Source organism: Engraulis encrasicolus, chromosome 12 (genome assembly GCF_034702125.1).
Source record: "Engraulis encrasicolus isolate BLACKSEA-1 chromosome 12, IST_EnEncr_1.0, whole genome shotgun sequence".
In the NCBI taxonomy this organism is placed as follows: Eukaryota; Metazoa; Chordata; class Actinopteri; order Clupeiformes; family Engraulidae; genus Engraulis; species Engraulis encrasicolus.
The window spans coordinates 7783445-7807473 of NC_085868.1; the positions used below are offsets into that span (position 1 = coordinate 7783445).

The following is a 24029-nucleotide window of genomic DNA, read 5'->3' on the forward strand; positions in this document are numbered from 1 at the left end:
TAGCGCCAGTCACGCCAAGTATGAATCCCCCTTTAGAATCACTAGGTGCGATCGAGATATCGCAACGGCTGTACCTGCATTTAGACAGCAATGCATTCTGGCTCAAAAAGTTGCATGACGGTTAGATTTCCTGTCAAACTTCAAAATTTCTGTGATGTTGTGTCGACGAGGTGACATGTCACATGGTGTCAAACTATCGCGGGATGAATGCGACTGCAGTCAGATCTTGCAACCTCTGCAGTTGCTTATCCCCTTCAACGCTCGCCTGCAGACTGCCTCCGAGGTCACGCGCCCATGAACTGGTTGGTCAACAACTCACTCACGTGTACACAGGTCCTTCTCAAATAATTAGCATATTGTGTTAAAGTTCATTCTTTCCCCATAATGTAATGATAAAAAATAAACTTTCATATGTTTTAGATGCGTTGCACACCAACTGAAATATTTCAGGATTGTATTGTTTTAATATTGATGATTTTGGCATACAGCTCATGAGAACCCCAAATTTTGCGCAGGTCCCCACTTCAGCTCCTCCTCACTGCCTGTCCCACCACTCCTTATGTATTTATGTACTGTATTTAATAACACCCACATCGTGACAAGTTCTCGCTCACGTGCTTCGTCTATGTTGGTCGACAGAACCAAAGTCATCTGGGGCTACTTTTTAAGCATTTGCGTGGTAGCCTGGCCCTCACGCAGACCCTTTGTGCATTTCCGCTAAACTTTGTGAGCTCGCACGAGGGTCTAGAAATCTTAGACAAGCCCGAACAGAATCAGAAATTTCACAGCCTGTCCAATCAGAATCACGGGGCGGGGTATATACAAGTCAGGGGGTCAGGATTTGGCTGGTTAGTTTCGCCACAGTGGGTTTACATACAGTGTTGAATCTCGCCCTCAAACCCGTGCCTGCAGTTCACCTAGGGAGCGCTGTCGAGACAGCAGAGCTCATAAGGCTGGCGCTAATAACTGACAATTGTGCTCGCTGTCTGCTGAAACTTGACAATATTACTGTAAGTTCTGAGAAACCAATGTGAATTTCAATGAAATGTACAATAACCTGGGAATTATGTCCTTCTGATTTCCTACAGCGTTGGCATTTATGAGTCAGGCTCCGCTAGCATCTTGCTAACAAAATTGCTTTACGGTCGTCGTGATCACAGCAATGCAGCCGGCCGACCAATCTAAACGCAGTGTGTGAAGCCACTCGTGACGTCATATTGACAATAAAGACGTATTTTACAAAGATCCAGCAAGTTTAAACATTCAAACTAACTGCTGTTTGAAAGGATAATCTATCCTGCCTTTTGGAAAAATAAAATGAAACGATGATACCAATTCTCTCCCAAAGCAATGGCAGCATCGTGGTTGAGCTCCATGCAACCCCATTCATTTCAACAGCCTCTGCGCTCCTTGGCGCTCCTCTGCGCTGTCTGGATGGCGCCACTTAGTGGACAGTACCACCCGGAAAAAGTAGCGAGATTCCTCTCTCGTATTACCCATAAACTCTCTCTGGTTTCGCCGATTAGCAAGGCACTTCCTTCTCGCCATTTTCACAAATTCACATTATATTCGATACCAATTCGCACATGACGATCGGTGGGTGCGCCATTGCTCTCAGCGCATGCATGAGTTTAGTGTTGGGCACGTAAATGAATATACGCATGAACGGCGTGACGTTTTCCATGTGTGTTACACCCTTTTTTCGGGGAAAAGATTGGGGGAAAAGCCAATGCAAGTGAATTGATGGTGTTGGGGAAAGAATAAACGAAAACGTGGCGTGTTGCCGGTTGTTCAAATAATGTAGCATGCAAGTTAAGACATTCGGCTTGTTTCCCCAACAAAGGGGCGTAATGCACGTTCACAAGCAAAGTACCCGGATGGCCGTTCATGCATATAGGTCTGTGGTTGGGCTGGAAGACAATGCGCGTCCCCGAACAACGTCATCGTCAGGTAGGACCAGGTTATTTGCTTGGCTCCAAAAATATAAAACTCAGCCATGGGTATTTTCTAAAGTTATCCCAATTAACCCAGGGTGAATTTATTGAACCATGCCATTGTTTTAAGCTGGAATGCAATGTTTTTTGCTTAATGAAGTAGTCATAGTTAGGACCACTTCTTCTCATCAGATCGCCACCATTCAAACATTTCAGTAGGTGGTGATACCAAATATGAAAAATAGCTATATATCACCCCAAGAAGACAGCACCCGTGGCTAAGCCATGACAAAAGGCTGGGTGCCATTCAGATATATAAAAACTAGACGCCAAGTTGCAAACTGTTTAACAAGGCATTTGAAAAAACACAAGCCCCAGTCAGCAGGAATGCACGTCGTACTAAATCCACAATAGCAAATTTTGGTCACCCCATCAGTAGCTCTAACCCTAAAATGACAACATAAGCTTGAATCTCAAAATAAATGTTCAGTTACTGTGGGGAGAAGGAAAAAAAAAAAAAAAAGTCAGGTTCAACCCAGAAAGGTCAATGCAATTTTACACTATAGAATAATGCAAAATATACATGTCAGAAAACCTCAGGGGTTCTGAGGCGATATTCAGAACCATTATTGAAACGAGCATATAGAAATCCAATATTTAAAGTCACCAAAAAGACTGGGGAATGTAAAAGTAACATTTGCTTGAGAACTATTCTCAGAAAAACAGCACATACACTGATGTGAAGTCAGTAGAAGTTTATTAAATAGTTTCTGGAAGGAAAACTTGATCGAGGAGATCGCTTCTGAAACAGAAAATACGGTATGTCAAAACATTTCACAACACTTCCTGGATAATATAGTCTGTGAGACTAATGAAGGTACCTTACATGGAAATTGTCATGGTCACCAAAAGCAGGTTAGATTACTTTGCAACCCTGCCTAGATAATGTACTGCAAGTAATGAAACCAGCTTACATGGAATTCTTGTGGTCACCAAAATTTCTTGGCAGGAGGATCTTGAGAACCCTTAGATCCAGGGGCCCCTTTGCCTTGGCCAACTGGACCATTCATGGCTACAGAAGGGGCAGAGGGGAACCTCTCAAAGCCAATGTCCGTCCAGGCGTTCCTTCCAGACTCATAGGTAGAACTGAAGTGGGTCACGGTTCCAGGAGGAAGCTGGCCGGTGATGAACATTTGGAAGAACTCATCATCATGTTCCATCCCAGGTAGACCCACATTAGAATGGGCCTCAGGTTCTACGCTTGCAGCTGCCAGAGGAACAGGAGCACGGTGTATGGGCCCGCTGTCAAAGAAGCTGGATGCCTCCCTGCCCTGCTCAGAAGTAGCCAGGCGGCGAATGACTGTACCCGCCCTGTAGACTGGGAACTGCTCTGGTGGATGATGCACTGCACTGGGCTCTTCCAACAGCATCGTCGTCGTCATATCAGTATCTGCTGGCTCCATAGGGCTTTTCTGATCACCTTCACCAAATTCTAGAGGAAGGGGCTCAAAGATTGTTGGGTCATACCCCATATCTTCTGGCCCAGAACCAGGAGGCATCTGAGTACTCATAGGGTTAGAGGCAACTACTTGAGCTTCAGCTTGGGCAGCAGCAAGCTGCTCCTGCAACCAGCCGTTGAAGTCTGGGTCAAACTCAGGGGTCATTTCATCTTGACGAGATTGGGGTTGTTGGCCATCAAATCCTTAAATAAAGAGATCATATATTTAGCAGATTCAAGACAGAAAATGCACACTTGGAATGAGAAAATAAAAGGTTCAAATGTCTAACCTTTTGCTGGAAAACAATGAACACTGCACAGCACAGCAGAGGCCAAAATAACCCTGAAAGTGGAAGATGGAATGGCATCAGCAAAATTACCTGATAGTTGGACAATACACACCATGACCAACCATCACAAACCACATCGTAGAATGACAGTTCACACAAAGAAGAGAAAAGCCAACAATTACCTGAGAAGTGACCCAAACTCCATAGTTGCTGACAACTGAACCCCAAGCCCTACACAACAATGTAAGTGGCACTAAACAATTTAAAGGGAAAGAGAAAGGTTTAGCCAATCAGAGACTTGATGAAGTAACTGACTTCAGCTGAAAGAGGGTTGTGACTAACAAGGATATGCTTCCTTCCTTTGATAAGTTCTGACCACAGGCACTCCCATCATCTCATTACATCCAAAGTATCACTAATTCAGTTCAAATTAATTGGTGGAATGTCAAAATTTCACACAGTGGTTCTGTCTGAGAAGCCATCGACATTTTCTCACATGGAAAGTTATCATTGACTTTTTGTTAACCAGACTTGGAATTGAGCCAACCTCTTATGCTGCATGCCAGGAGGCAGCTATCTCCCACTTGAAAGCGTTCCAATCAGCGAGTCAAACTTAAACTATTCATACCACTGTGCACGATCATTCATTGCAGTGTTGACGTCACAATTTCAAAGTCGGGGTGCTTCGATTTGGCCCCAGCTCGTGACTTGAACATTCCGCTTCAACAGGCGTTCCAATGCATTTCAGCAAGTAGGAGGTCAGAAATATCCCATCTTCCACCGTTGGGGAATGCGGCATTAGAGTACCTCCTTTCGATCTCCAACTTCTTCAGAGTGGTCATGGTATAGCACCAAGATATAGATCAGAAAAGTCTTTGGAAAGATGCTACAGCTGAAATGGAACCATGTGGTCTTTGTCAGTTTTAAAGGCCACCTAAAGTAGTGAAAAGTGAAAGCCCATTGGGAAACTCCAACTCCCATTGTCATTGTGACACAGCACTCCACAGCACACAAGTGAACACTGCACACTGCACACAACGAAATTGCATTTATTCCTCAATGCAAGGGGGCAGCCCTCAGTGGCGCCCCATGGGGAGCAGTGTGGTGGGACGGTACCATGCTCAGGGTACCTCAGTCATGGAGGAGGATGGGGGAGCACTGGTTGATTACTCCTCCCACCAACCTGGTGGGTCGGGAGTCGAACCGGCAACCTCTGGGATGCAAGTCTGACGCCCTAACCGCTCAAAGTAGTTCATTCTAATCCGAAGTTCTATCCGAAGTAGTTCATTCTAAAAGCATTTACTCTGCTCAGACTCAAATCTATTCCATAAATGATTACTGTGTTAGCAAAATAACAAGGAACAGCATCAATGAGGTGCTATGTTTTTTTTGTTTATTGAGACGGTGTTGTGAGGAGGGGCATGACACTGGCAGCCAACCATGTGAGCAAATTTTTCGACCGACAGCAGTTTCCAACAATCAGGTTTAGTTGTGTGCAGCCAGGGGAAAACAAAAATGTACAGCCCATTTGTTAGTGTGTACTGGGATGTGAAAGGCATTGAACTCAAATTGCTGGCAGAAACAGGGTTGTTGCGTTTTCCCCACATGCATGGCTGATGTGCCCTTAAAGGGACAGTTTGGTCAATTTCAACATGCAGTTGTAATGCTCACACTACCCTGGACTTGTCAGTGCCTGGGATTTTTTTTTCTTCTTCTTCAGCCGTTTCCGAGATCCTGGTCATTGTAATGGGGGCAGCTCTTTGTTTACATTTCAAAAAAACATTTTTATTAATTCCCAAAAACATCCAAAAGGTTATAAAACATCAGCAGACAACTAGCAAACAGCAGTACCTTTTGGGAAAATATTTGGAGTTGGCCTATGTTTCATTTTTTAAAAATGTAAACAAACGCTGCCCCCATTAGAATTGCTCATATCTCGGAAAGGGCTGAGCCGAAAAATGTGGCATCACCAGGCACTGACAAGTCAAGGGTAGCGTGAGCAATACAACTGCATGTTGAAATTGACCAAACTGTCCCTTTAAGGACTGGATGAAAGCCAAACTTGAACCTTGTATCAGAAATTTCATTGGATGAATGCATCCATGTGTGATTTAGTGGATGACAGCAGGTAGATGACCTGCTCAGTGCAGGGGATGAACATATTTGGCGCTATCCACAGGCGACCCAAAACATTACAGGTAGACAGTAATTGCAATAACTAGCCCCATACCGTAGCCTTGGGTCAAGTAAAAAGGATTAGCACAAGTTTAAACAACATTTAAATGACATTCCTAAAACTGGGCTGGCAAGTAAGGCACTTCATTTTAATCCTAGAAAAACTCTTGCAGTATTTGATTTAACATTGCATAGAATTTTTTTAAAAAAGTAGAAGACTTGGGATGTGGTTTATAGTAGTGTTGTAAAATTCAATTGACCCATTTGGACCAGTTCTTTGTTTAAAGAAGACAATGGAAACCAACTTTGCAAAGGCGATGCAGTACCCAACCATTGCACCTGAAAGACAGCATGTCAACATCTTAATTTATTTCTCCCCCTCATGAGTATGAAAAGCTTTTAAGAAAAACCGGCTTTAGAATTAAAGACCCATTCTCAAAGAGTGCACAGACACCAATTTAACATCAGTAAACATTTTATTAAATCATTTCTGGAAGGAAAAGTTTGTTGAGGTGGTGGCTTCTGAAACAGAAATACACATGTTAGAACAGTCGCAACACTGCTTAAAATGGTAATATTAAGGAGGGGGAGGGAGGGGAACGCTTACATGGAAAATAATGTAGTCACCAAAATTTCTTGGCAGGAGGATCTTGAGAACCCTTAGATCCAGCCTTGGAGACAGGGGCCCCTTTGCTTTGGCCAACTGGACTGTTCATTGATGCAGAAGGGGCAGAGGGGAACCTCTCGAAGCCAATATCCGTCCAGGCGTTCCTTCCAGATTCATAGGTAGAACTGAAGTGGGTCACGGTTCCAGGAGGAAGCTGGCCAGTGATGAACATTTGGAAGAACTCATCGTCATGTTCCATCCCCGGTAGACCCACATTAGAATGGGCCTCAGGTTCTACGCTTGCAGCTGCCAGAGGAACAGGAGCACGGTGTAGGGGCCCGCTGTCAAAGAAGCTGGATGCCTCCCTGCCCTGTTCAGATGTAGACAGGCGGCGAATGACTGTACCCGCCCTGTAGACTGGCTCTGGTGGATAATACACTGCACTGGGCTCTTCCAACAGCATCGTCGTCGTATCAGTATCTGCTGGCTCCATAGAGCTTTTCTGATCACCTTCACCAAATTCTAGAGGGAGGGGCTCAAAGATTATTGGGTCATACCCCATATCTTCTGGCCCAGAACCAGGAGGCATCTGAGTACTCATAGGTTCAGAGGCAACTACTTGAGCTTCAGCTTGGGCAGCAGCAAGCTGCTCCTGCAACCAGGCGTTGAAATCTGGGTCAAACTCAGGGGTCATTCCAATTTGAGGAGATTGGGGTTGTTGGCCATCAGATCCTTAAATAAAAAAAGAGCATATATTTAGCAGATTCAAAACAGAAAATGCACACCTGGAGTGAGAAAATAAAAAAAAGGTTAAATACCTTACCTTTTGCTGGAAAACAATGAACACTGCACAGCACAGCAGAGGCAAAAATAACCCTGAAAGTGGGGAAGATGGAATGGCATCAGCCAAATTACCAGACAGTTGGACAATACACACTTATGACCAAGGAATAGCATCACAAACCACATTGTAGAATGACAGTTCACACAAGGAAGAGAAAAGCCAACAATTACCTGAGAAGCAACCCAAACTCCATAGTTGCTGACAACTGAACCCCAAGCCCTACACAACAGTGTAAGTGGCACTAGACAATTTAAAGGGAAAGATGATGGGTTTAGCCAATCAGAGACTTGATTAAGTAACTGACTTCAGCTGAAAGAGGGTTGTGACTAACGAGGAGATGCTTTCTTCCTTTGATAAGTTCTGAACACAGGCACTCCCATCTAGCCTGAGTATCATCCTCCGTAGTGACCGCGCTAGCTCAATACTTTCGCTTGCTGACCACGGAGTCTGACCCTGCAGCCACCCCTGGCAGTTGGAATTCAGATATTCGTTCAGTATATGAACAGCCAATAGGCTCGCTGATAGTCTAAGCCCCTCCCCAAGCCCTCTTACAACTGAAATACAACAACTTGATGATGGCGATGTGATCTGTAACCAGGACATTTGATAGTGCTTGGTGTAAACTGGGACATTGCCGTCCGCCAAGACCTTTGAAGGGTTTTCGGCACTGACACTGCGCAGCTCTTGGGCAGTCACACTGGGCGTTTCTCTTCTGTTCACTTTAATGGTTTTAGTTGACAGTTAATATCTTCATAACAAGGTTGGAACAAGCGCAGCCCCATTTCAGTGTTACTTTTTTTTGCTGTCACACTCGACGCATATACACAGACACAAACTGGGAAGGAGAGAGGGTGGGGGCTGCTCCGTGGGCTGTGCATTTGGCGCATATTAAACAACGCAACTAGTAGTTTCTCAATAAAATTTGAATCATAATGCCGTGGATCCAATACTATAATATCATATAATATTGTCCTTAAGTCTGAGCGATGCATTGATTATTTGTTTAGGGTACGTTTTCTGCCAGCTAAATGCAAGGGGGAAGGGGGCTATATTAGCAAACAAGACGATTGCACAGTTAGCCTGCTAATTTTAAATATGATCACCTGGAGCTAATAGCCTTCACATGGCTTAATCCATCCCTGTTATCAGTCCGCTTGAGGTTTTTGCTTCGGGAAAGTGAAAAAATGAGGTCCTAATTAATCTTCAGATGGTGTCGGACCCTGACGGTGCCATAGGCACACGTTGTATGTCTCCCTGAAATCATAGGTTTTTGACGGACCTCGACAAGTTCTACACTCCTTAGTTACCGTTGCTGAGCTCAGATTGGTTGGCGGCCGTTTGTGGGAGGGGTTTTGCGAAAGGCTAATTCCCTCATTAAGTGAGATAATTTCCAACTGCCGGGGGTGGCTGCAGGGTCAGACTCCGTGGTCAGCAAGCGAAAGTATTGAGCTAGCGCGGTCACTACGGAGGATGATACTCAGGCTAACTCCCATCATCTCATCACATCCAAACAAGTATCACTAATTCAGTTCAAATTAATTGTGGAATGTCAGAAAATCACACAGTGGCTCTGTCTAAGAAGCCATTGACATTTTCTCACATGGAAAGTTATCATTGACTTTATGTTTGTTTACTTTGTTTACTTTGTTACTTTATGTAAAGTTTCCCAGCTGTCAGCCTAGCCACAACAACTTTTGAGGGACTGTTTTTCATTCACCATCCCAATTGCAAATGAGAAAAAGACTCTACAATTGAGCTTTTACAAGATATTGAAATATAATGCTGTTGTCAGTGATGTAATCATGACGAGAAGCAAGTGGAGGAGGCGAGTGGAGGAGGCAAGGTCGCATATTAAGACGCACTCATTGTGTTGTGAGGAGGGGAAAGACACTGGCAGCCAACCATGTGAGCTAATTTTTTGACCGACAGCAGTTTCCAGCAATCAGAAGTTGAGCTGTGTGCAGCCAGGGGAAAACAAAAATTTAGAAACCATGTATTAGAGTCCAGTCTTGCAAAAAAAAAAAAAATCAACTATATGCTTCGTGGTGCTGTCACGATATAGCCTCGTTTTTCGCGGTTGGGCAACACTCGCTGTCGTCCGTAGGCTACAAGAGTGAGAGAGTGGGTGAGAGAAAGGGTGAAAGAGAGCGAGCACCTGAGCAGCGTGCATTCCGGGAGGGGAGCCCTGTCGTCCTGTCAGCTTCATGTCATCTCTCCCTTCCTCCAACGTTGTCCCTAACCTTAACCCTAACCTTGAGTCCCGTTTCCAGTTACCCTTCACCAGGGGGTGTTCACTCACTGAACTAGCTACTAGCCACAAATGGTTAACCCTACTCCGAACAAGTGCGAAATGAATTGATGTCCATGGAGTTTTCTACTATTATATTTTTTTATTTTTTTAAATCATTTTTTGCCCTGAAATATTAATATTCAGCTCGAAGCTAGAAATAATAAGACCTCGTTTGAGTAGCGTTTCGATTATTTTGCGCCACTAGATTATTATATACTGGGTCACAAAACTCAATTTATGAGTGGTCAAACCCATAAACATTAGCGGGATGCTAGCGAGTACAGGTCGAAATCTTCTTCATTGCTGTAAAACTAAAGATTTGACAACACAGCCTATCATTAAACACCAGCAATAGTGTTAACCAGGCATATTTTGTTGATGAGATTTGTGACTGGAAATTGCATTAGCAATGTATTTAGCATTTGTGCTCCCTTATGTATTCCATACATTTTCCCACATGAAAGACTTATCGGCGCTCGCCAACTAGTGGACACTCCATAGGAACTGCAGTATACATGCAAAGCTAACTGGCTACAATGGGAACCAATCAGTGTGAACCTTCTCCCTGTATTCTAAATTCTCTGCCTTCACTCACGCTTGATTGTTGATGTCCGCCCTCATTATTCTTCCCCCGAGAACCAAACTACCCCAATTGTCAATTTCCCCTTACGTCACCCATCCACGTCAAACAAGGCTATATCGTGACGGCACCACAAAGCTTATAGTTGATTTGTTCTGTTTTTTTTTCTTTTCGTAAGGATTTCACAAATGGCAAGAGATACGGTTGTGTATTAGTGTGTACTGGGATGTGAAAGGAGTTGAACCCAAGTTGCTGGCAGAAACGGGGTTGTCGGCTTTTCCCCCACATGCATGGCAGACGTGCACTTTAGGACTGGATGACAGCCAAACTTGAACCTTGTATCTGACATTTCATTGGATGAATGCATCCATGTGTGATTTAGTGGATGAAAGCAGATGGCCTGCTTCCTGCTCAGTGCAGAGGATGAACATGGTGGTTGGTGCTTTCCACAAGTGACCAAAAACATTACAGGTAGACAGTCATTGCAAAAACTAGCCCCATTCCCTAGCAGTGGGTCAGCTAAAAAAAAAAAAAAAAAAATTCTGCACGAGTTTTAAGCAACATTAATGAAACTTCTAAAACTGGGCTGACAAGTTAGGCACTTCTTATTCAGAGAAAAACTCTTGCACCGATTAACATTTCATAAATTAAAAAAAAAAAAAAAAATTCAACACACCTGGATGTGGTTTATAGTAGTGTTGTAAAATTCAATTGACCCATTTGGAACAGTTGACTTAAAAAAAAAAAAAAAAAAGAAAAAAAGCCAATGGAAACCAACTTTCCAAGGCAATGCCCAACCATCTCACTTGAAATGACAGTATGTCAATATCTTAATTTATTTCTCCCCATCATGAAGAATGTGATAAGCTTCTAAGAAATGCCTTCTTTAGAATTAGACCCATTCTCAAAGAGCGCACAGACACCAATTTGAAATCAGTAAAAATTTATTCAATCATTTTTGGAAGGAAAACTTGGGGTCGAGGAGGTGGCTTCTGAAACAGAAAGATACAGAATGTTAAAATTGTCGCAATACTTATTAAATAGTAATATTAAGGAGGGGGAAAACACTTACATGGAAATTCTCGTGGTCACCAAAATTTCTTGGCAGGAGGATCTTGAGAACCCTGAGAACCAGCCTTTGAGACAGGAGACCCTTTGCTTTGGCCAACTGGACCATTCATGGATGCAGAAGGGGCAGAGGGGAACCTCTCGAAGCCGATGTCCGTCCAGGCGTTCCTTCCAGATTCGTAGGTAGAACTGAAGTGGGTCACGGTTCCAGGAGGAAGCTGGCCAGTGATGAACATTTGGAAGAACTCATCGTCATGTTCCATCCCAGGTAGACCCACATTAGAATGGGCCTCAGGTTCTACGCTTGCAGCTGCCAGAGGAACAGGAGCACGGTGTAGGGGACCGCTGTCAAAGAAGCTGGATGCCTCCCTGCCCTGTTCAGATGTAGCCAGGCGGCGAATGACTGTACCCGCCCTGTAGACTGGCTCTGGTGGATAATACACTGCACTGGGCTCTTCAAACAGCATCGTCGTCATATCAGTATCTGCTGGCTCCATAGAGCTTTTCTGATCACCTTCACCAAATTCTAGAGGAAGGGGCTCAAAGATTCTTGGGTCATACCCCATATCTTCTGGCCCAGAACCAGGAGGCATCTGAGTACTCATAGGTTCAGAGGCAACTACTTGAGCTTCAGCTTGGGCAGCAGCAAGCTGCTCCTGCAACCAGGCGTTGAAGCCTGGGTCAAACTCAGTGGTCATTTCATCTTGACGAGATTGGGGTTGTTGGTCATCACGTCCTTTAAGAAATAAATCATATATGAAACCATTTCAATGCAAATCATAAAAATGCACACCAGGAGTTAGTAATTAAGTTTTAAATGTCTCACCTTTGGCTGGAAAACAATGCACACTGCACAGCACAGCAGAGGCAATCAGAACCCTGAAATTGGGGAAGATGGAAAGACATCAGCAAAATCACCTGATACTTGTGCAATACACACCATGGTCAAGGAATAGCATTACAAACCATACCATAGAATGACAGTGCACACAAAGTAAAGAAAAAAGCTCAAACATTACCTCAGGAGCAACCCAAACTCCATAGTTGCTGGCAGCTCAACCACAAGACCTACACAACAACAGAAGTTGCAATGGGCAATTTAAAGGGAAAGCTAAAGGTGCCAGCCAATCAGAGGCTGGACCCATTAGCTGAGTTCAGCTGAAAGAGTGTCGTTACTAACGAGGAGATGATTCTCCTCCTCTGCGAAGGGCTGAAAACAGGCACTTCCATCAAGCCCTCAAATGCATACAATTATTACTAATTCAACTGAAATGGATAGGTATTCGTTCAAATAAAAGTGTTTGACAACCCATCAGTGATGGACAACCTAGATTCATTAGTTACAATCCAGTACCACATATTCTAAATCACCTGGTTTTACCTGTCCAATTCCACCAGGTAATTGACTGTTTAACTGTAAATTAGGTCATCTGGTTGTTGAATACTAGCTGTTGCGGAGAACGAAATCTGAAATTATCAGACAATCAGAGATCGATTCTAGAGACAGAGATCGATTATAATTTAGGTTCACTAATAACCGCTTTCTCCAGGCTTTCCTTCATCCTCCAACATTTCGGCTATATGGATCATAGAAAGAGGGCATGAGTTCGTATTTTTCCATTTCCAAATTTTTTTATGCATATGTCTGTGTGTGCATGTGTGTGTGTGTGTTTTGTGTGTATTTAGTGGAGGTCATCACCTCTTGTTCCTAGTCCACCTACTCCTTGCCCTCTGTTAAGAAGTCAAGAAGACCAGGGCATTCAGTGATACACGGATATATCTATCTACTCTTTTCTTTTTTAACCTGACCAATTTGTCTGCAGTCACATTCTGCTTTATATGCACGCAAACCAAAGCCATAGTGTTACACACAGAGCATTTAAACTCACCAATTAGGCCACGCTCACCTCTGCAGCCTGCATGCGCCTGCACCTCAAGCCGCCCACACGCAACATACACACACACCATCCTCCATACAAATGCAAGCATGCACATATGCACTCGTGCGCGCACGCACGCACGCGCACACACACACACGCCCGCACACACACACACACACGCCCGCACACACCAATTTTCTAGCTCATCTGCACTCCTCAATGTGCACCTGTTAGATCGTGTGTGTGTGTGTGTGTGTGTGTGTGTGTGTGTGTGTGTGTGTGTGTGTCTTTGTGTGTGTGCTTCTGTGTGTGTGTGTGTTTTTGTGTGTGTGCTTATGTGTGTGTGTGTGGTGTTTGCTTTCGCCCTCCTTCCATGTCCCCTGGGTCCCCTGCTTACGTCTGTGTCCACACACCTGATTGACACAAGAAAACAAGGAGGACGGGAGACCCTGCCGGCCAGATCCTTCCGGAACAGATGAGACACGAGGTTGTTCAGATGACCCTTTTAGCCCTTCCTAACAGGTGTGAATAAAATATTAAACGCCGACACATCTCTCTGAGTAAGACGTTCAAGACAGTGCAGCGAAGACGCCATTTTCAATCTCTTCAAAGAATTCCAATTTTCCAAGAGATCAATGGGACCCAACATGGGCCTTAATGAGAATTGTTTTGTCCTTTGAAATATTCTGGAGGAAATGTTTTCCAATAAATTTCTCCTTTCTTTGATTACATTCATGTATCATGTGGTGTGCCTTTGGATGGGATCAGGGCTGTTGATTTGATCATTATGACAACTTTTAAGATGCAGAAAAGAGAAACTGTCTGTATGATTCATATTGACAAATACTGTCTTGTCCACTGTGTAAAAGGTGACCTTCACATGTGATGAGTGACGTATATGGCTAAGAATGAATTGATATTCCACAGAATATTGAATGTGAGAAGAATCTCTTCTAAAACATTCCTCCCGTTACCACACAGTTTCATGTTACCGCCATAGTATCCTGGTGTTCTTATTGTTGTTTTAAATATTACCAAAAGTTTTTTGTGTGAATGGTAATTCATGACTGCACCCATGTCTGAGCATTTTTTCTGTGACACATGTAACAGACAGCAAAATGTTATCTTATCTTACACTGTACTTGGTTTTCAACGCTGCTCCCTCCACTCTCATCTCTCATTGTGTCCAAATCTTACCCACATCTCCGTAACTAGCCACCTTGTCCACACCATCTCCTGCTAGCTAGGGGTTAATGGGATGAGTCATGTCCATCTCCTCTGGGCCACTGTGTTGGGTCAGACTGGGACGTGTGTGTGTGTGTGTGCGTGTGTGTGTGTGTGTGTGTGTGTGTGTGTGTGTGTGTGTGTGTGTGTGTGTGTGTGCGTGTGTGTGTGTGTGTCCTCTGTTGGGTCAGGCTGGGACTTGCGAGTCCACAGGGTGGGGGCACGCGCGGATCACGGCTGTTTGGAGATGATAATTGGAATTGAGCCGCTCTTACGCACAGCACAACGTAGGACAAAGACCAGACAGCCCCTCACCACCACCACCCCCCACCTCACTCCAGCCCTGACGCTGATGATGCTGACATATTGAGGGGATGAGGATGGAGATGAGGAAGAGTGTGTGTGTGTGTGTGTGTGTGTGTGTGTGTGTGTGTGTGTGTGTGTGTGCGCGTGTGTGCGTGCGCGCACGCACATGTGTGTGTGTGTGTGTGTGTGTGTGCGTGTGTGGGACAAGACCTTACCCAAGCCCACCACAGCCCAGACTCTGCCGACACTGGAGTCTGACATACAGAGAGGAAGAGGATGGAGATGAGGAAGAATGTGTCTCTGTGCACGCGCGCTTGTGTGTGTGTTTGTGTGAATGACATACAGAGAGGATGAGGAAGCGGAAGAGGATGGTGTGTGTGTGTGTGTGTGTGCGTGATATACATGTCAGAGGAAGAGGATGGGCATGAGGACGTGTGCGTATGTGCATTTGTGTACACCATTCACCATTAAGGGTGAGGAGGAGGAGGGTGGGGTAGGGAGTGCGTGATGAAGCCGGATCCTGGGGGAACATAAATTAGGAGACAGGAGCGAGAGGAGGAACAGAGGAGTGATCAGATGCCAGCACACCACTTCCACATCTTCAAATGACAATACGAGCCAACAGCACCTGAGACGAGAAGACGAGAAGGTGGACATTGAAACAGTAGGAGAAACAGATAAGGGACACATCGAGACAGCAAAAGAAATAGACAGAAAGAGAGAAGGGAGTGAGAGAAAGAACGAGTAGAAAGAGAGTAGATTCTGAAGAAGAGTTTCTCAACGGAAGAAGAGTTTGTTTTAGGTGTGCCCACACAACAATATCTGCCACAGAGAGAAAGGCTGAGGAAAGTCCTTCAACTACAAATACGTAAGAAATTTTAATAACTTTATCTTACACACATTTGAAAAAAAAATTAGAAGGGGAAGAATGTAATAGTTATTTTCTTGATCTATTGATAATGTTTGTAAGATTTTTCTCTTTATAACCACTTTTAGCAGTTACAGTGTATAATTGAAATTCCAGCATAAGCGTAAGAAATTTTAATAACTTTATCTTACACACATTTGATAAAAAAATAGAAGGGGAAGAATGTAATAGTTATTTTTCTTGATCTATTGATAATGTTTGTAAGATTTTTCTTTTTATAACCACTTTTAGCAGTTACAGTGTATAATTTAAATTCAAGCATAAAGGAAATGGTCAGACAATGTGGAGCCACTGTGAGTTGTGGAACCATTCTGCTTAATTTAATATCCTCTTCCCAGATGTTGAGTACTGCATCATTTACTGTACACATATTTGTTGTACGTTTTTGCTGTCTCATTTGACAGATGTGTATTTTTGAGGCACTGAATAGGGAATGTATTCATTACTGTACATTTACCACCATTATTTGTATTAAATTAAATCCAATTCAGTGGATTTGGTAAATATAATCACATTCATAGATGTGAATGGCAATTTCTAATGATTGGGAAATCCTTTTTTCTAAGTGGAAAGCTCAGCCTGTACAATAATCGTAATAGTTACAATGGAAATATCTGGGAAAAAAAATCATGTGTGATGGCTGTATAATGCCCTTCTGAGCAAAACACACGGCAATGCCACAGCAGGTATTCATATTAAACTGCTTTTTTGGTCAGTGTCGTGGACAGACATTTTCGGGGGCAGGTGGTACAGAGGTATAGTATGTTTGTGTATTATTGTCACAGCCTTTTGATCATCAAGAATTTGTAGATGATCATTTCAGCATGGACCACAGTAGACTTACATTGTGACTAAAAAAAAAACTTTCAAAAAGGGCATTTTTGTACAGTAGGGCAAATGAACAGGTGCTTTAGCAAAATCTCGTCACTATCTGTGCACACCTATGCCTGTGATGGTGTATATGCAATGCACATACTGAAACATAGTAATAATAGTAAGACATTTCTCTCTCCGTCAAAATTCTTCTGTGTGAGTAATGTGTGCAGTGTGCAGTAGATTCTACGCAATCACATGAAGAGATTGTATTTGAGGGATGGGGGGTGGAAGCGAACAGAAATTGTTTCAGTGTGTGTGTGCGGATCTCCAGTGATGTTGAGAGTGTCATCACATGAATGAAGAAGACAACTATTGCGGTGTGTGTGTGTGTGTGTGTGTGTGTGTGTGTGTGTGTGTGTGTGTGTGTGTCCAGAGCTCCAGTGATGGTGTGTGGGTACAGGTGGGTCCTGCTGGCAGCCGTGCTCCTGTTCCTGGGTGTAGAGCTGTCTGGGGCTCAGCACTGGTCTCACGGATGGTACCCAGGAGGCAAGAGGGATGTGGACACCTTCAACTCAGCACAGGTGGGTGGGAACAATGGGCCCTTTCCACTGCACCAGTTCCACTCTGAAGTGAAGCAGGATTAACAAATACTATTTTAAGGCAGAAAAAGGCTGTGTTTTCCCTGAGTCCGTCACGGAAAACACTTCCGTGACCAGGGGCACTGTATTTTCGCACAATCCGTGAAATTGACAGATTTTGTGCCCCAAAGGCAAAGTGCAGCAACTACATATATTGTCGAAATAGAGTTTAGACTGAAAATGGTATCCCGTTAAGAGATATTGCTATGTTCAATTTGCAGTAACTACAATATCCAAACTAATTTTTGTACTAAGGCTTTGAAGGCATTTTACTCAGTTTAAATGTTGCCGTAGTTACTGCACTTTGCTTTAGCAGGGCAGAATACATCAGCCGTGCAGATTATTCTGTGTTGTTTGGAGAACCTAAATTGGGGCCGTCTCTGCATAAATCTAGGATGAGTTAAAGATTGTAGATATACAGGAAAACAAAAAACAGCATGTTGGTGTGTAAACCTAGGAGAATAAACTGTGTGTGTGTGTCCAGGTCTCGGAGGAGATTAAGTTGTGTGAGGCAGGAGAGTGCAGCTACCTGCGGCCCCAGAGGAGGAACCTACTCAAGAGCATCCTGGTGAGACTCACCTGTGGAAACCTGTGGCTGTCTCACCATTACCCTATCTCTACCCTCACACACACACATACTCTCTCTGTATCATTGTTAGATCTTATCTGCACCTTAATCACCCATCAATGTGATGACGCCTCACACAAATCTGTTAAATCAGATGGAAATCTCAAATTCACTCAAAGATTCTTCTCGCTCACATTCAAACGCTTGACGTATCCACTCACATCTTAGACACATGCATGGGCGGAGGTATGGTGTGTGTGTGTGTGATATCCAAGCGGTCTTGATTTTGAATGCAATTTCTGTTTTCTTCCACAGTTGGAAGCCCTGACGAGAGAATTCCAGAGGAGGAAGTGACATCGCTGGCTGGGCTGAGACATTTCCTATGTGTAGAGAGCGTCAGTGGTCGAGTGATCTCTAGTCTTTGTCCATTTGTTTTGTGTGTTCCAGTCAAGAGGCCCATGTGACTGGGATCGCCTTTGGATATAATGACCTTGTCAACAAATCTTGTACAGTGTGATGAATGCCAAACAAAACGTCATTTTCCCCCTTTCAAATTGTTTTGTTGATTATCAGAATCGTGTCATACACCATGCATCATGCAACTATTAGCAGCTAATAGTCTGTTGCCAACGGGATCTGCTGCGCATGTTTGCTATAATTTCTCTACCATTATTAAACCATCATGTGTGATCTGACTAGTGTGTGTGCGTTTTAAGTCAGCAAAAAAGTCAAACAGCCCCATCCATGTCAAAAGTCAAACATGAAACCGATTCTCAAGGTCTCAGTAAAACTTATTTTATTATTTAATCATTTTATTTACAAATAATTCTCAAATGTTAAAGTCTGAAAATACACTAATCTTTCCCCGTTCCAATGCCCAAATGATACAAGACTTTTCACTTCCCTAAGTTCAAGAATTAGATCATGTGATAGATTAAAAAAGTGCATCAAACCTACTATCAAGTGCATTTAAATATACTTAAATATGTGATATATATTAAGCATTTCAGAGGAAAGAAGCTATGTCAATGGAATACCCAAACTTCATACATTCACATACATGTACATGTAAAACACAAGGCAATTCAATTCATCCCCAGTCAAAGTCAGACAGACACATGTATCCATTGGACAGACAAACTGGACATACAGTATAGGCAGACACATTCTCATCAGGTCATAAACAAAGTTCTTCTCAACAATACAAAAAGCCATAGACAAAAAGACTTACTGGCTATGTGAGCAAAGAACATTTCACTGAACACATCTACCCACTGCCAAAATTAACAAGCATGTGTGTGTGTACGTGTGTGCGTGTCTGTTTTAAGGGGACGTCTTACTAAAGAGGCAGGGGTATGATGATCATGTTCAGAACTCTGATCTTGGTCCACATCATCAATCAGAACATCACAGATCAGTAGAGAAGGTCATTTCCTGGTTCGGGTTTATTCTGGTCACTTGGGGGCAGGGCGGGCTGTAAAGTACAAAGGAAAAGTTCTATGGATACACATTCTAGTATCACGACTGAAATTGGGAATTTTCATAGCTGAATTACATGAAGGGAATATTCTGCTTTTAAACAGAATATTGGCAGTACTCAGTCACGAGTCATGTAAATTCTTTACTGCTGAATTCAGAATGTGACCATAGTCCGTGGCTATTTCGGTAGCACAACACTCTTCCACACATGTTTAAAAAATAGGTTGGAATTGTTTTAAACCACATAAGAAACAAGATCCTGAAACTGTAATATCCCTTGCATGTAACTGCAATCTCTGAGAGATTGCTGGGCCCCTGCTGGTGTACCGCTTTTTTTGTAAATCAATTTTTATTTTATTTTGAATGCAAGGAAAGAACACACAGCATCAAACAATTCTGCCCTAACCCCCACTCCACCCCCCCCTCCTCACCTTCCCACCTGACCAACACACCCTCAGCTACCCATAAAAAAACCACATGAAAACAAAAAGTTGAACGAAAAAGAGGGAAAAAAGAATGACAATACAGCAAACACAAAAATGCTGCTCACCTCTGAGTCGTCCGTAGCAGGAGTCACAGTATAGCTGTTTGTTTCGGACTCGCACCTGGGAACCAGGTCCTGGGCGCCGGAGCTCACTTCTGCAGCTGACACACTGATGAGGAGGAACAGGAGGAGGAGATATGAGATCAGACACACACACACACAAACCCACGCACACGGACACACTACAGTGCAGCTACCAAGACCCGGTGGAGTCACTACTAAAGCACTGCTCCCAAGATCAATGGGATGGAACCTTCACCCGGTAGAGCGCCCAATGAAAACAGAGCAGACTGTGATAGACAGCACCTCGCACCAATCCCAGGAGTGCCGGCTAGAGGAAAGCGTACCTAAACTGAGGCAATTAGGATTAATTGCACAGAGAGAGAGAGAGAGAGAGAGAGAGAGAGAGAGAGAGAGAGAGAGAGAGAGAGAGAGAATTATTAAAAATTAAAAGGGTGGGGCAGTGAAGGAGTGAGCATCAAGCAAGAGACCAAGTGCACTGGCAGCAGTGGATGTGGCTGTGTTGGGTGATTCCTCTTCAGCAGTTAACGTTAGCAGTAGCAAGATTAGCAGGTTAGCAGTAGCAAGATTAGCAGGTTAGCAGCAAGCTAGGCTCGACCCAGACCCGATCCAGTGATGTGCGATGTTGGCTAGCAGGTTAGCAGGAAACTAGGCACAACCTTTGACCCAAAACAGACCATACCCAGCTAGGCTAGAATTGTCACTCTAGAGGTCCAGTCCATTATCCAAACTGCCATCCTCCTTTGAGTGGCCTCGTGATGATGTCGCAAGATTCAATATCTCTCAAAAGCACAATTCAAAAGGTTATTTTCTCATTCGCAGTAAAGATGTTTAATGGGGGAAAGTCCCCCAAAACTTCTTGTGCCTAAGCTGACAGCGGGGAAACTTTATAGTTTTCTCCACAATGGCAGAATGTCAGCAAAGCGTAAGCCCACAAGCACAGTTTGAGGACGGGAGTCAGGATAACGGAAAGTACCCTAGATGGTACTGGTCTGGTTGTGTGGGCCAAGGTCATAGCCTGCCTGCCCACCTCACCTTGAAGCACACCAGGTGGTAGCAGAGGCCCAGGGACTCGATGACCATGGCAGCCCCCTTCGCTAGGGGGCGCTCACAGCGCGTACACATCCTCCTGCCACTCAGCGGCTTGCTGTGGGGAGGGGGTGTCCGTTACAGTCACAAACGGGTCACACACACACAGGTTATCCCACACACACACACACACACACACACACACACACATACACACACACACACACACACACACACACACACACACACACACACACACACACACACACACACACACACACACACACACACACACACACACACGGATCATCACACACAGGTTACCACACACATACAGTACACACGGATCACCACACACACACCAAACAAAGAAAACCCAGACATGACCCACGGTCTCACACACAGACACAGTTACCACACACTCATACAAGTCAACTCCCAGATAATGGCCCAGGTTGAATAGAAGAAACCAAAAAGGCAAATGCACAAAGAATACATGATGTAAAAAGAATGGTTAGCATGGGTTACAATTGACCTCACATACAATCATTGTAGAACGGTCAAAACACATTTTGTTCTGTTCAATCAATTAATTAAATGTATTTATATAGCACAATATCACAACGATACAGCTGACTCAAAGTGCTTTTAAATACACACACACACACACATTATGACATCCACACAGATGATGTTGATGGCAAGCAATATAAGCTACTCAATGTTTAAATGTAAATGTTAATACTTATAAAAAATATGCTTTTAAATTTAATTTAACATGCAAGTCTGTGGTGAGTGTAAGATTACAGCTGTACGTTGTACATGCGTTTGAGTGTGCAATTGTGTGGAGCAATTACAGTACAAGTAATTGATCACTAATCTGAGTGTGTGCGTAGACTATAAATGATGGACAACAATAATGCCATGTGGATGTATAAATATAGGCCACATTCGAAACAGGAAAAGTTGCTGTCCCTCCCCTCCAGTTGTGTGTGCCACCTCCCTCTCTACATTAACGTAGTATGTGAATGTACGTATAGAGCAGCCATTACTGTACCTCATGCGCTGTGGCAAGCCGCCCTGCTCCTCCCGGAGTGGTGTGGGGGTGGGGGAGGTGGAGGCCGGCCGGGTCCATGGCCCTTGTCTCACGGAGCTGGCCGAGAGGGAGGTGGGCAGGGTGGAGGAGCTTCCAGCCGTACCCATGCCCATAGCCCCCATGCTGTAGCGGCCCGTGGGGCCCCGGTATCCCCCGAAGCTGCCCAGGGCCGAGTGGGGTCTCATGTGGTTGGAGGCGGCCGAGGATGGCCTGGTCCAGGAACCGCTGCCGCTGTGGAGGTCATCCATGGACTCGAATCTGAGAGATTGGATCAAAAGACTGAATAAGTACAGTAATAACAACACATGAATAAGGTCCCGGTGAGGATGGGCTTCTGGTAGCTACTGCTGGAGCTGCGCTGGCGTATCCAGTCGCCTGTGTTTGCCACTGCCTTCTTGACTATGGGATTCTAATTTGTGTTTATGGTGTCGAGCATTCCTGACCTCATGGCTGTGGGACTTTCTGCTGAAGTAATTTACATACTGTACATAAATAAAAACTGGTGTCCCTGACCTCCGGACAGAGGGTCCAGTGAGGATGGGCTCCTTCTGGTAGCTGCTGCTGGAGCTGCGCTGGCGGATCCAGCTGCTGTCTCTGTGCAGATGCGTGCGCTTGCGCATCTCGTCCAGGATCTGCTGCCGCTCAAACTCCACCTGAGACATCTGCTGCCCCAGCTTCTTCTCCACATTGAACTCACGCGGGGAATCTGGCGGTGAGGAGGGAAAGATGAGGCAACCACACACACATGCACGCACGGGCACACACAGAAGAGCTATGATGAGACATTTTATTACATTATTTGATTCTAAGTGATAAGTTGAGAAAACATTAAGAACACAATCTGCACAAACACAAGTGTACATGCACAACATTCAGAAAACAGGGACAGCAAATAAAAAAAATCACCAGTGAGATAAAAAGTCATGTCAGCAACTGCAATGGTAGGTAACGGGAAAGCACAGTGTGCATTGTATGGTCATTTAGAGCATGTAAAAGCACCAGTGTTGGAATCAATGACAAATGCGACTGTGGCATGAAGGAGAAAGACAGGATGTGTGTATGGGTCGGTAAATGTATCCCATATCCCATACACAAACACAAACACAAATCTCTGTGCGAGCAAGTTTATGTGGACGGCATGTGTGAGTGAGTGAGTGAGTGAGTGAGTGAGTGAGTGAGTGAGTGAGTGAGTGAGTGAGTGAGTGAGTGAGTGAGTGAGTGAGTGAGTGAGTGAGTGAGTGAGTGAGTGAGTGAGTGAGTGAGTACACAAACCTTCTTCCTCCTTGTTGAAGAAGTCCAGTGTTGGGGTAGACTTTGATTTCGTCCTACACACACACACACACACACACACACACACACACACACACACACACACACACACACACACACACACACACACACACACACACACACACACACACACACACACACACACACACACACACACACACACACACACACACACACACACACACACACACACACACACACACACACACACACACACACACACACACACACACAATACCTGTAAACAAAATGACCCCACTATGAAGTAGATCCCCATCTAAACCAAGCTTTCAAATTAGCCTCAGATTACTGACAGACACACCTGCAACTCATGGGCTAGAGAAAAAATGTGTACATGTTTGTGTCAACACAGTTATTAGTATATGAAATCCAATTGCATATGACAAAACTATTGTGGATCATGGATCAAGGACTCTGATCGGTGAGGCCCAAAAAAGCAAGGTACAATCCACATCGTATCCAATATAGAGCAGGCTCCACTCTTAAATACTTCAATTGTGAGGGTGCTGGCCCAAATCCTCATGTCAATTTTTTCAAGTAAAATGTTTATTGCACAAACGCGTTTCGGCGTTGCGCAGGTGTCTATGGTGGTCTATGGTGCCGTTTCAGGTGGAAAAAAATATTCAGTATGCATTAGCTGGGTGACTGTCTGAGGTCACAAACCTCTGTGTGCACACAGACACTCACCTGTGCGAGCGAGCAGGCGAGCACGCACGCACGCCCTCATGTCTTATATTATTGACACGGATTCCCTGAGTTTGGCCTTTGACCCCTAGGTAGAGGTGACCTCTGGGGTCGCGGAGACTCTGGATGGAACACTGACCTGTCGGCGGGAGCGAGCGCTGCAAAGCCGTACGACTCATCAGGCCTGAAGCAGAACAGCAGAGCAGGGCAGCAGCAGCG

The 24029-nt window shown here is 44.3% G+C and overlaps 5 protein-coding genes across 7 annotated transcripts in view; 1 reads left to right on the plus strand and 4 right to left on the minus strand.

The window, feature by feature from the left end:
• Positions 1-2674: 2674 nt before the first annotated feature.
• LOC134460025 (uncharacterized) lies at positions 2675-3974 on the minus strand. The gene is made up of 4 exons (XM_063212510.1): positions 3905-3974; positions 3723-3775; positions 2909-3636; positions 2675-2736 (listed from the first exon to the last, which is right to left on the minus strand). Exons 1-3 carry the CDS (start codon positions 3925-3927, stop codon positions 2924-2926), a joined length of 789 nt encoding a protein of 262 aa, XP_063068580.1. The 5' UTR covers positions 3928-3974; the 3' UTR covers positions 2675-2736; positions 2909-2923.
• A 2380-nt stretch (positions 3975-6354) lies between these two features.
• Positions 6355-7603, minus strand: LOC134460024 (uncharacterized). 2 transcript variants are annotated; one of them, XM_063212509.1, is made up of 4 exons: positions 7519-7603; positions 7328-7380; positions 6525-7236; positions 6355-6419 (listed from the first exon to the last, which is right to left on the minus strand). In XM_063212509.1, coding segments are annotated over exons 1-4 (789 nt in total). In that variant the 5' UTR covers positions 7542-7603; the 3' UTR covers positions 6355-6418. The 2 variants fall into 2 exon arrangements, with proteins under 2 accessions (XP_063068579.1, XP_063068578.1); XM_063212508.1 differs by having other exon boundaries at positions 6505-7236; positions 7519-7602.
• Positions 7604-11144: 3541 nt separating this feature from the next.
• On the minus strand, positions 11145-12373 carry LOC134459262 (uncharacterized). Its single transcript, XM_063211564.1, has 4 exons — positions 12306-12373; positions 12113-12165; positions 11291-12022; positions 11145-11210 (listed from the first exon to the last, which is right to left on the minus strand). The coding sequence occupies exons 1-3, from the start codon at positions 12326-12328 to the stop codon at positions 11307-11309; spliced, it is 792 nt and encodes a 263-aa protein (XP_063067634.1). The 5' UTR covers positions 12329-12373; the 3' UTR covers positions 11145-11210; positions 11291-11306.
• A 4510-nt stretch (positions 12374-16883) lies between these two features.
• Positions 16884-18341, plus strand: gnrh2 (gonadotropin-releasing hormone 2). Its single transcript, XM_063211565.1, has 3 exons — positions 16884-17021; positions 17563-17646; positions 17962-18341. Exons 1-3 carry the CDS (start codon positions 16884-16886, stop codon positions 17998-18000), a joined length of 261 nt encoding a protein of 86 aa, XP_063067635.1. The 3' UTR covers positions 18001-18341.
• An 84-nt stretch (positions 18342-18425) lies between these two features.
• The window catches only part of lmo7b (LIM domain 7b), a 62576-nt gene continuing 56972 nt past the window's right edge, over positions 18426-24029 (minus strand). For both annotated transcript variants that reach the window (XM_063211567.1, XM_063211566.1), the window contains 7 exons: positions 23950-23994; positions 23088-23140; positions 22329-22521; positions 21777-22073; positions 20726-20837; positions 19676-19778; positions 18426-19120 (listed from right to left, as the gene is read on the minus strand). In XM_063211567.1, coding sequence (XP_063067637.1) covers positions 19101-19120; positions 19676-19778; positions 20726-20837; positions 21777-22073; positions 22329-22521; positions 23088-23140; positions 23950-23994 — 823 coding nt within the window. In that variant the 3' untranslated portion in view covers positions 18426-19100. The remainder of the gene's footprint in view (positions 19121-19675; positions 19779-20725; positions 20838-21776; positions 22074-22328; positions 22522-23087; positions 23141-23949; positions 23995-24029) is intronic.